Source organism: Nomascus leucogenys, chromosome 15 (genome assembly GCF_006542625.1).
Source record: "Nomascus leucogenys isolate Asia chromosome 15, Asia_NLE_v1, whole genome shotgun sequence".
Taxonomy (NCBI): Eukaryota; Metazoa; Chordata; class Mammalia; order Primates; family Hylobatidae; genus Nomascus; species Nomascus leucogenys.
In genome coordinates this window covers 96493761-96505709 of record NC_044395.1, presented here as the reverse complement: position 1 = coordinate 96505709, position 11949 = coordinate 96493761, and the positions used below count along the sequence as shown (strand labels likewise).

At 45.5% G+C, this 11949-nt stretch overlaps 1 protein-coding gene across 3 annotated transcripts in view; it reads right to left on the bottom strand.

The window, feature by feature from the left end:
- Nucleotides 1–1508: 1508 nt before the first annotated feature.
- LDLRAD3 (low density lipoprotein receptor class A domain containing 3) overlaps nucleotides 1509–11949 on the bottom strand; it is a 291617-nt gene continuing 281176 nt past the window's right edge. For all 3 annotated transcript variants that reach the window (XM_003254433.4, XM_012505430.2, XM_030794709.1), the window contains 2 exons: nucleotides 6218–6563; nucleotides 1509–4481 (listed from right to left, as the gene is read on the bottom strand). In XM_003254433.4, the coding sequence (XP_003254481.4) occupies nucleotides 4244–4481; nucleotides 6218–6563 (584 nt within the window). In that variant the 3' untranslated portion in view covers nucleotides 1509–4243. The remainder of the gene's footprint in view (nucleotides 4482–6217; nucleotides 6564–11949) is intronic.

Genomic DNA, 11949 nt, shown 5'->3' with positions numbered 1-11949 from the left:
CCCGGCCTATTTTTAATTTTTTGAGATCGGTGTCATTTCAAGGGTTCTAGTACTCCAAGCCATTAACACAACTGTTTCTTCTCTTCAGTGTCCTTAGCTTTAGATCTATGAACCCAATGTGGAAGTGATCCTTTAGATTACTGACAAACCACAGGTCAAATCCCACCAGTAGCCTGTTTTTGTAAATAGTTTTCTTGGAACACAGCCACATCCATTCAATTTTGTATTGTCTACTGCTGCTTTTGCAGTTGCTACAGAAACCACATGGCCACAAAGCCAAAAATATTTACTCTCTGGCCCTTCAGAGAAAGTTTATCAACCCCTGCTCTAGCTGACTACTTTACAATCATTGCAAAGCACTAGCATCCATAAAAAATGCTCATCTTGGCATCCATAAAAATGGTATTCATGGCCAGGCGTGGCGGCTCACGCCTGTAATCCCAGCACTTTGGGAGGCCGAGGCAGGCGGATCATGAGGTCAGGAGATCAAGACCATCCTGGCTAACACAGTGAAATCCCATCTCTACTAAAAATGCAAAAAAAAAAAAAAAAAATTAGCCGGGCGTGGTGGCAGGCACCTGTAGTCCCAGCTACTCGGGAGGCTGAGGCAGGAGAATGGCGTGAACCCGGGAGGCGGACCTCGCAGTGAGCCAAGATCACGCCACTGCACTCCAGCCTGGGCGACAGAGCGAGACTCCGACTCAAAAAAAAGAAAAAGGTATTCATAAGGTATCTTGAGGGATGATGAAATGAGTAACTTGACAAATCTTTGGAGCTTGGGAAAGTCTACTCTACACCACTTGGGGCAGGACATGACATAGCATATATTTGGGATACACCTGTCTGAGAGCCCAGTCTTCATTTGAGGAATCTGGGATCAATACATGATCCAAATCTTGGTACTGTGGGTCCTGCATTTGGATTTCCATGTGGATTTCATTTTGGCCAGGGCTGGAGTTACTGCCCCTGTTCATGATGGTGGTGCTGGTCACCTATGGGGCATCCTAACTTCCTTCCCAGGCAGATGACCCTGCTGCATTGGCCAACATGTGGCTCCAAAACTAGACTTAAAAAAGCATAAAGATGTTCCCATCACTGGTGGGGACAATCGGAGCCATTTGTGTTTTGAAACTAATTACTAGCCCACCTGTGCAAGAGCTATACTGTGCTCCTGAATATGTGGTCAGAATCTGTTACAGTTATCACAGGCAATTGTCCTTTTCCCTTGAACGATGCTGTAGCAAAGGCAGAAACACCCATCTTCCAATATGATTCCCCAGGGCCCATTACATTAACTGTTGTCCACAACTTTGCCTCTGTATTCTAATCATATCAGCTCTGGAATCCTGAAGCATCCATCACATTTTGAGGTCCCACCAACATATTCTTCCTTTTTCTCATTTTATTATGGCATAAATTCATTGCAAAAGCTATGACAGAAGTTACTGTCCACTGTTTATATTGCTATAAGGGAAATGAGCGGGTCAAGAACCATTTGCACAAACAGAAAGAATGAAACTGCAAATTTATTAGAAAGTATAAAAATTAAAAAACAAAACCAAGCCTAACCAAAAAACAAAAAGCAACGACACACAACCTTTCCAGTTTACATTAACTTTGAGCATCACACACTATTAACCACTTAGTTGCATTTTTTAAAAATGTCAATTTCAAGGTAGAGGGAACTGAGTCAGGTAATAGGCCAGCCATCACAGTGTAACTAATTCAATGCTAAAATAAAACACTGATCTCATTTGAGCAAAAAAGAGACGAGACTATTTTCTGGTTGGCGTAGATTTAGGCAATGTATAAAAAAGCTTCCTGGTTGGAATGAGTTAAAAAATATTGCTGGCCACTAATTTCCCACGTTGAGTTGGAAAACAACACCCCCCGCAAAAAAAAAAAAAAAACAAAACAAAAACCCTGCCGCTTTGGTGTCCTATTTATATATTTTTAAAAACATTCATTAAAAAAATCAAATCTATAATAAAAAGTCCCTGTTTATTTTAAAAAACAACATTAGTAGGCATCCCTTATCTACTAAAACCATTTGTTTTTTCCTAAGATGCCTGGAAGCAGAAAAGTGAGTGAGATTAACTCACTGCGCAATTAATTAAAATTAGAATTCTTTCCTCTAAACAACTTCCAGAGCACCAGAAAGAAGGGGCCCCATCAAAGGGAGAAATAAAGCCCTTCTGACTCACAGGAGATGAAATGTTCAGCCAGAGTTCTAACACGTTCTGGCTGTCATCAAAAGTTCTTTATTGGATTACTCAGAAAATAACTCAAGTGCTATTTTAAAAATGAAAGATACAGGCAGCTAGGTTCCTTTCCCTTTTTCTTTTTTTTTTTTTTAAACAAAACAAAATACCAGTGGCTAGCTTTCCTGTAACATCCTTTGGATTTGCTTAAAAAAAGAAAGAAAAGTCTACAGAACAGGATCACTGAATGCCACTTCGGCCCCACTTCCTGCAGGCTCTGTTTTAATTAGCATCAAACAGGTCACTGAACATTTCTTCAGCTGCAGAAAGAAGTTCTGAATGGGTGACAGCTGCCCGGAGTGGCTCTACCTGGTTCCATTTTACCCCTTATCAGTCAGTGTGGTTTCTTGCCAAATAACACCTAATGTTTTACCCCTTATTCCTGCAGGGAGGCGGGCCCTGTGGCTGGCTGGACACAGAGAAAGAAAGAGAAAAACTAGCACAAACATAGAGACTATACATGGAGGGAGAGAGGAGTCCCTCTTTCTGCTTCCTTCAAGAACTCGATAAATAATAACCTCAAAGTGCAACAACGCACAAATGTCTGGCACACAGGTTAGTCTGGAGTGACTTGTTATCACGGGGCTCAGCGGGGCAAGGGTGTGATCTCCTTTTGCTTCTTTCTTTGGACCTTGTTAAAGGAAAAACAAAAAAAAGACAGCTTTCCTATACACATATAAATAGTCCCTTAACTAGAAGGGAAAAAACAAACACACTGTTTCAAATGCATTTCTAAAAGATTTAAAATAAATCCAAATGGAAAATCTTGACTCCAAATTGTCTCTTGCCCATGTGTCTCAGAGAAGAAACTACTGGGATGTTGGGAGAGGCCTGACCCTGACCCTAACTCTAACTAGAGGTGCTGGTATTGGGACCTTGGGAATAGGAGTGTGCACAGTGCAGGGAGCCAGGAGAGCTTGCTGGAGGTATTGAACACGGCTCTCACCTGTGATAAAAACCAGTGTCCTCAAGTCCAAATGCACAGGTAAAAAGGACTTTGCAAGTGTTAAGGGAACTTTGGAGGCCAATGTTGAGGCTGCATGAATGAGCAAGACAGGCTGGGTGTGGGCCACAGGGACATAGAGCCAGGTCAGACTTTGGGCCAACTCAAGTTAGGTCCTCATTCCTTGGCTATGGGCAGGTCAGCTGGGAGGGTGACAGTCCAGAAACCAGGTAAGTGGCTGTAGAGCCAGGGCAGGTGTAGGCTCTTGGCAGCCTGCATTTTAGGAGCTGAGAACTTGGATAAACTCATGGGAGGAGCTCCCTGCCTATTCTGGGATGACGCTGATGATATACGCTGCTGGAGAAAGCTCTCAGAATGAGCATTCTTGGGCAAATTTCTAAAGCCAGAATTTATACAGGGTAGATGGTTTCAGAGTCCTTCACAAAACCAAAATAACGTTGCGACTGCTGAAGGGTGTTACTCACGTCCAAAGTTTTCTTTGGCCACTGACTCTGCTGAACTGAGGGCAACATACAGGATTGTGCAAGGCAGGTTTTGATGCTCAACTGGATTTTTTTTTTGGGGGGTGACCATCCAGTCATGGCCTCCTGGTTAGATCATCTAACCCAAATCCCCAAATGCTATAAGGTAACTACCCAGCAGAGAGAATTGGGTCCAGTGTCTCCTGCACTTCTGAGCACCTGATATAGCATAGAAACATTGCTCTCTCCCAGCCTACTTCAATACTGTTTTATATGCTGTCTCTCCAACAGAAACAGAATAAGTGAGGGTGTGATCTCGGGTCCCAAGGTAAGAGTGACCTCACAGAAAAGATGCACAACAGATCATGCCAACTGAGAGGCCAGAAAAACATCTCTGAAATCTGGGGGAGGAGGGGAATGCAGAGACAGCTAATATTCCAAACTGTAACTTGAGACACCCTTATAGGTGCTTAAAAGAGCTTCCCATGAGCACAAATTGTTAGAATGGCAACAAGTCAGAGCAGATTAACCCATATGGACTTTGGAATAACTGGGACTTATACTTCTTCAGTGCCCTGGCTGGGCTCAGAGTCCCTAGGCTCAGCAGTGCCCTCCTGGGGGCCAGGCTGCCCCGGGCTGTGGCTGGTGTCTTCCACACTCAGGAGGCTGCTGGCTGCCTGGGAGCTGGCACTGTTGGCACTCCCGGACCGGGAGCGGTAGGGGGGCAGGTCGGCTTGGTTCAGAGATTCCGTGTCAGAAGAGTAGGGCGGTGGAGGAAGGTCATACCACGCAGGCCTGCGATGGGGACAGCGGGGGGCAATGGAGACAGGAAGAGAAGAGAACACATTAGAGCCAAGATAAGCCAACTTCAGCCCATTTCTGAGACGGTGTTTCCAGTGCGAAATGAGATTTTCCCTCCAAGTACAAAGACAATTAATTCAAGGACCAGGAACCACAGCGGAACAGACAAGGGCAGTGTGTTCTGGCTGGTTCATGTTGACTGGATGGTGCCAAAACCACATCCTCTGGGTAGAATCAGAATGAGGTCACCCACCAAGTCCCTCGGCTCAACCTGGGTGGTTTGGCATTGCCACTCTGCTCCATCAGCCAAAAGCCCTGTGGCCAAGAGGCTGGGCTGGTATCTTGACTGGGCCTCTGATGGGAACATGGAATTGGCTTTTCTATTGAAAGCCAACTCTTCCTGGCTATGAACTGGGGTAAGTGAGAGGACATCCTCTCAACACCTCGGTCTGTATCTGCAGAAGGGGCTTAAAAGGAATGAATGTAACAGAAAAGACATTTTATTTTCTAGCTCTCATTTACTGAAGGCTTCTCATGAGCCAGGCACTTTGCCATGCCCCTTACATTCCTTACCTTATTTAATGCTCACAAGAATGCTGTGAGGTGGGCATTACTTTCATGCCTGTTGCTCTGGTGAGGAAACTGAGGCACAGGGACATTCAATGTCTGGCCCAGGATGACAAATAACTGGTAAACAGCAATGCTGGGATTTGAACCCACGCCTTCTGTTTCCAGATTCAGCAATTTTAACCTTACCCTATGCTGGATGGTCCAAATGAAGAGGTTATGAGCGGGAACTTTATTAGGTGAGGAAGGTCCTGAATTCTTACACTTATTTGCAAAGAGATCCTTAAGTGCCATCCTCTCCCCTGACCTCTGAAACTTTATTCACCTTCTATGAGGAAGGAAAATGAAGATTAAATAATATAAGAGCTGCCACAGAAGAGGGTCCAAGGAAGAGCCCAGTCACCATAGAACACGGCCTGCAAAATGTCTAATGCCATACACGGCAGAGCTTGAGGAAGAGGGATGCTGATCAGGAAACGGGCCCACTACTTGCTTCAACTACAGAACTCTGCTTCCTGGCTTTATACATACTGGGGGTTCTTGTACAGTTCCATTTGCAATGTGGCACTGCTTAAAAAAGCTTGAAAGTGCTGCTTTCCACCTCCTTTATTTTATAGATGAAGCCAAGCAAAGTTAAGGAACTCACTGATTCTCTCATTCATTCACTTCTTCATTCATCCATTCATTTGACAGGTATTAACCAAACCTCTCACATGTACTGGGCACTGCTGTGCAGTAGCAGGTGAGGCTCAGAGCTAGTCTGTGGCCAGAATGTGGACCAGCATGACATTCCCAGGAGGAGCAGGCCTCTGAGTTAGCCAGGTTCCTAACTGTATGTTCCTCAGACAAGTCATTTAACATCCCAGAGCCTCAGTTTCCTCATCTGTAGAATTTGGAAATTTCCTGATTTGTGCAACTATCACCATAATCCAGTTTTGGAACATTCCTATCAGTTTCCTCCCTCATCAAGGCGCTAAGAGGATTAAATGAGGTGATACATGTAGAGAATTTTGCAAGGACTTGGCAAATGTCAGATGCTGCCACTGCCTATAGCAGCTGAAGCCAGGCTCTTGGCAAGACCTAGGAACCTCAGTGTGTGCACCTATTCCCCTCCCCGCAATGGATGACCTCTCCCGCCTCAATCTCTTCCATCCAGCACACACCTCTGGTCCAGCAAGGCCTCGGAGTAGGAGGGCGGGGAGCCTACTTCCGACGCATTCTGCTCCGCCTGGCTGGCCACATACTGGATACCATTATTGACGTTGTAGGTGACGTTGCAGTGGTGGGGGTGGTCCAGGACCACCAGGCGGGACAGCAGCACAGGGTGCTGCAGCCGGTGCACGGGCAGCGTCATGAGGTTGTTCCGCTTCCGCTGGTGGTGCAAGACCAGTGCCAGCAGAGCCACCACCAGCACGAAGATGACGGAGCTGCCGATGATGGCATAGGTGATGCTGGGGTAATACACAAGCTGGTTCTCTGAAGTCACAAACACCTGCCCGCTGCCGGGTTCTGAGAAACCCGAGAGAGGAGAGAAAAGAGAGGAGGTTACCAGTTTGGCTAATCTTTGTGTTTCAACATCAGCCCCAGAACTTGTATGTGAATGTTCACAGTAGCCCTATTCACAATAGCCAAGAAATGGAAAATGCCCAAATGTCCACCAACCGATGAACGGATAAACAAAATGTGGTACATCCACCCAATGGAATATTATTAAGCCATAAAAAGTTAATAAATACTGATACATGCTACTGCATGGATGGACCTCAAAAACATGATGCAGTAAAATAAGCCAGACACGAAAGATCACATATTGTATGATTCTGTTTATTAGTATATTTCCAGGAAAGGCAATTTTACAGAGGCAGAAAGTAGATTAGTGGTTGCCTGGAGTGAAAGAGAATGGGGATTAACAGTCAATGGGCATGAGGAATCTCGTTGGGGTGATGGGAATGTCCCAAAACTGGCTTATGGTGATGGTTGCACAAATTGGTAAATTTCCCCCCGACAAAATCACTGAACTGTACACTTAAAATGGGCAAATTTTAAGTACTGCAAATAATATCTCAATTAAGTTGTTTTAAAAAGTATCATATGCTATCCAGGGAACAGGAGTGACAGTTCTTGTGGCAGAAATCCATTCTTCAGTAGAAATTTATAACACACCTCAGGAACACAGTTAGTACCTCTGGGGTCCTCATACCTGCAGATCATTTATTTCAAGCCAGGCTTCACATGGAGCTTTTGGGATGGAGAGCCAGCACAGCCCAGGCTAACAGCAGGAACTCCTGGGCTCAAATCCCAGCCCCTCAAAACTTGCTTGCTGTGTGCCCTTTGGAAGTGCTACCCTCTCTGGGCTGCAAAATGGAGATGTAATAGTGCCCAGTTCTTGGGGCTTCTGTGAGCCTGAAATGAGTCAATACTCATCAGGACCCTGAACATAGCTACACGCTGTACTCTGTAAGTGCGTGTGTTCAGTACATACAAGTACATGATTCATTATTTATTTATTTATTTATTTATTTGAGACAGGGTCTCGCTCTGTCACCCAGGCTGGAGTGCAGTGGCACAATCTCGGTGCACTCAACCTCCACCTCCTGGGTTCAAGCAATTCTCTCACCTCAGCCTCCCAAGTAGCTGGGACTACAGGTGCGTGCCACCATGCTCAGCTACTTTTTGTGTTTTAGAGATGGGGTTTCAACCATGCTGGCCAGGCTGGTCTCGAACTCCTGACCTCAAGTGATCCAACTGCCTCAGCCTCCCAAAGTGCTGGGATTACAGGCGTGAGCCAATGTGCCTGGCCAAGTACATGCTTTATATCACATCTCCCTGCTAAAAACTCCATGGGGTAGGTGGTGTGATTCTCCTTTTTTTTTAGATGAAGAAAATGAAGCTCAGAGAAGTCAGTTCCCCTGACCAAGGCCACACAGTTTGGAGGTAAGGAGCTGTGCGTGAGTTGAGTCCAGGGGTCTGACTTCAGAACCTGGCCTCAGCGTTCTGCTCTACATCACCCGAATAAGACCTGCCAGGCAATCTGCAGGCACTTCCTCGGGAGTTCCAGGGTGAAGGTCTGGTACACATCCCACCCCTGCAGGTTGCTATCATAATGGCCTTCTCTCCACACATGCTAAGGAGCCATACTTCAAGCACTCAGGTAAGGAGCTTCCCAGTCAGCAGGACACACCTGGCCACCACTGTAAGGTCCAGGCAGGTGGAGGAAACCAGGGGTCCGAGCTGGGGACCCCTCATCTTTACAGAGAACTGCCACTACCTACTGTCATGGCCTAGCTGGAAGAACAATCTAAATGCAGCTCAAGTGAGTAAACTTGGTGGCCACGACCCTGTCCTTGTTCCGCCTGTGAGGCAGTGAGGAGGTTTCAGTGGGTCCACAGGGGTCAAAATGTAGCCAAGAAATAGCAGCAGCGGCAGCGACTACAGGTGACTCATGTCCTCTGTCCTGGCATCGGCTAAGGGCTTTACTCCATCCCTCATCACTAGCTGTGTGCCTGTTTTGTTCACTGCTGTATCCCCAGAGAGTAGGATGGTGCCTGGCACATAATAGGCACTCAATAAATACCCACCACTCAATGGGAAAAAAATCTGTTTATTCACATGCCCTAGTAAAATGAGTGCTGTTGTTATTGCTATTTTTCAGATAAACAAATTGACTCAGAGAGGTGAATTATTTTGACTAACATCACCTAAGAAGTAGGCAGAGGAACAGGACTAGAATCTAGATGTTTCTCCTTCAAAAAACCACAAACTGTGAAACACATTGACTTCTTTTCTGATATAAACATTTTCTGATTCCCCAAATGATCCCAATCTGAGATAAATGATGACCTTCCCCTTCAAGGTCTGGCTCTGTGTGTTAATTTGTCTCTCCAGCCACACCCAAACATAGACTAAAAGCTACAAAGATTCTCCAAGTCCCTGGTGGTCACTCTTTGAATGATTTGTTGCACAGGAAGAAGCAAATAGGGGCCCAGCAGAAAAACAGAATCATGTTGAACTACAGGTAAGGGAGGGAGGCAATTTTGGATTTTTTCTGGAGACAATTAGCTGTCATTCAAGGATTCTATTGGAGTTTTGGAGTTTTGTCTGTTCTCAGACAATTAGAAGCTGGGTGGAGGCTTGTGTATGTGTATGTTTCAGAATTCTGGCTTAAACTAAAATAACTTCTTTATTTTATTATCTAGCAGGGAGAGCTGCAGAGTTAGGAGCCTTGGGGGAACCCTGGAGCCACTGCTTCTAGCTGTTTGAGCTCAAGTGAGTCATTTAACTCTTAGAAGCCTCACCCTCCTCATCTGTGAAATGGTGGTGGTCCTGGGTAAACAACAGTATCCGTGTCTCCCTGGACTATCCAGATGGTAGAGTATAATATATACACAAGTGCTGAGCACAGTGCCTGGCAAGGGTTTGCCTCAGTAATGCTTTTTTGTAACAACCACCACCACAACAAAATAATAATAATTATTATATAATTATATAATAATGATAAAATAGACATAACATAAAATTTACCACTGTAACCATTTTAAAGTGCACAGTTCAGTGGCGCTTAACATTCATACACATTATTAACGTTCATACATGTTATTGTGCATCCATCACCACTATCCAGCTCCAGAATTTTTCATCATCCCTCACTAATGACCACTAGATTTTAGTGTTGCTGTTCTTACCATTATCCTCACCAACTTCTCGCAACTGGGGGTAGAAAGCTGGGGAAGCCACCTCTGGGGGATGGGGTTGGGTTGGGGAGAAGATATGAACAGACTGAGTTCCACTTCAGTGAGATGTATTTTTTTATTTTTTATTCCTTTTTAATTTTTAATATGTATTTTTTCAGACAAGGTCTCACTCTGTTGCCCAAGCTGGAGTGCAGTGGCGCGATCTTGGCTCAACAGCTTCAACCTCCTGGGCTCGAGCCACCTTCCTGTCTCAGTGGCTGGGACTACAAGGGTGCACCACACAACCTAGCTAATGTTCGCATATTTTGTAAAGACGGAGTCTCCCAATGTTGCCCAGGCTGGTCTTGAACTCCTGGGCTCAAGTAATTTATGCATCTCTGCCTTCCAAAGTGTTGGGATTACAGGCGTGAGTCACCACTCCTGGCCAGTGAAATGTGTTTCTTAAAGGAGGAAAGTGGGTAAACTGTCACGCAGAAAACAAACGGTCCAGAGATTTTAAAACGCGACTTCTGTGTAAACACATGAGGTTTTAAGAATACAAGTGGGAGCCCTTTAAAATGCATGGGATATAAAATGCCTGTGGAACTTAATGGTCTCACTTATGTCTCCGAAAGCAGGCTCTCTTCAGACCTCTCTTCACTTTGGCAGGCGAGACGCAGCGATCACATTTGCCTGAGAAATTATGATGTTGCATAACTCAGTGGTGCCTGCTCTCGTTTTTGCTGTGTGTAAAATGTCATCTTGTGTTAATTCATTAACTAGGCCCACTTTTCTTAAGAGCTTAATGAGCCTGCTGGCCAAATTACTAATATCAGAGTTGCCTGGGACCTAAGTTCCAAGTGCATAATCCATGGATAATGAGGTTTCCTTTTATTCTGGCTGTCCCTCAAGCTAATGCCCTTGTGCTCCACTGTCAAGCATCTTGAATTCTTGTCCTGTACGTGTCGCTTCTACTGTACTAATTCCAGGCAATCTGCTCACTACCTAGAAACTGCTGTTCTATCAAGACTGCCAGTAGCTCCACGGCCGCCTGTGGAGAAGCAGGCTGTGTTTTGTACAACTCCAGGGGTGCTCTTCACCTCAAAGTCATTACATATTTGTTTAGTTACCACGACGGCCTTCTAGCAGATGGCAGGCAAGTGTCTTGAGGAGGAGTACCTTTAACTAATTCACTCAGAGGTGCTGTCTGGACCAGCGAAGGCACTCAAGCAGCTGACACTTGTGACTTGGTGTTCCTTCACTTCCAAAAAAATCCCCTCCTCCAGATGCAAATTAAATTTCCTACCGGATACCATTTTTCGCCTATCAGATTGGCAAAAGCGAAGTTTCAGCTCATATTCTGCTGGCCAGGTCTCAGGCAAACAGGTATATTCATGCCTGGTATATATGCAGGCATGGCTAGTGGGAGGGTAAGTCAGTACCAACCCAGGATGGTGGAGGAGCTAATAATATATATTAATATAAAAATGTGCATATTCTTTGAGATTGGCCAGGCATGGTGACTCATATCTGTAAACCCAGCTCTTTGGGAGGTGAAAGTAGGGAGGATGGCTTGAGCCTAGGAGTTCGAGACCAGCCTGGGCAACATAGGGAGACCCTGTGTCTACAAAAAATAAAAATTTAATAATTTAATAAATTAGCTGGGTGCAGTGGCATGCGCCTGTAGTCCCAGCTACTCAGGAGGCTAAGAAGGAAGACCACTTGAACCCAGGAGTTTGAGGCTTCAGTGAGCTATGATCGTGCCACTATGCTCCAGCCTGAGTGACAGAGCAAGACCCTGTCTCTAAAAAACCAACAAACAAAATAAGCATTCATGAAAGCATGGTTCATAACAGCAAGATACATCAGAAACAATTCAAAGGTTTATCAATTGCAGCCTGGCTGAATAAATTATGGTGTATCCATACAATCTTGTACCTATTTTTTTTTTTTTTTTTGAGACGGAGTCTCGCTCTGTCGCCCAGGCTGGAGTGCAGTGGCGCGATCTTGGCTCACTGCAAGCTCCGCCTCCCGGGTTCACGCCATTCTGCCTCAGCCTCCGAGTAGCTGGGACTACAGGCGCCCGCCACCATGCTCGGCTAATTTTTTGTATTTTTAGTAGAGACGGGGTTTCACTGTGGTCTCGATCTCCTGACCTGGTGATCCGCCCGCCTCGGCCTCCCAAAGTGCTGGGATTACAAGCGTGAGCCACCGCGCCCGGCCTT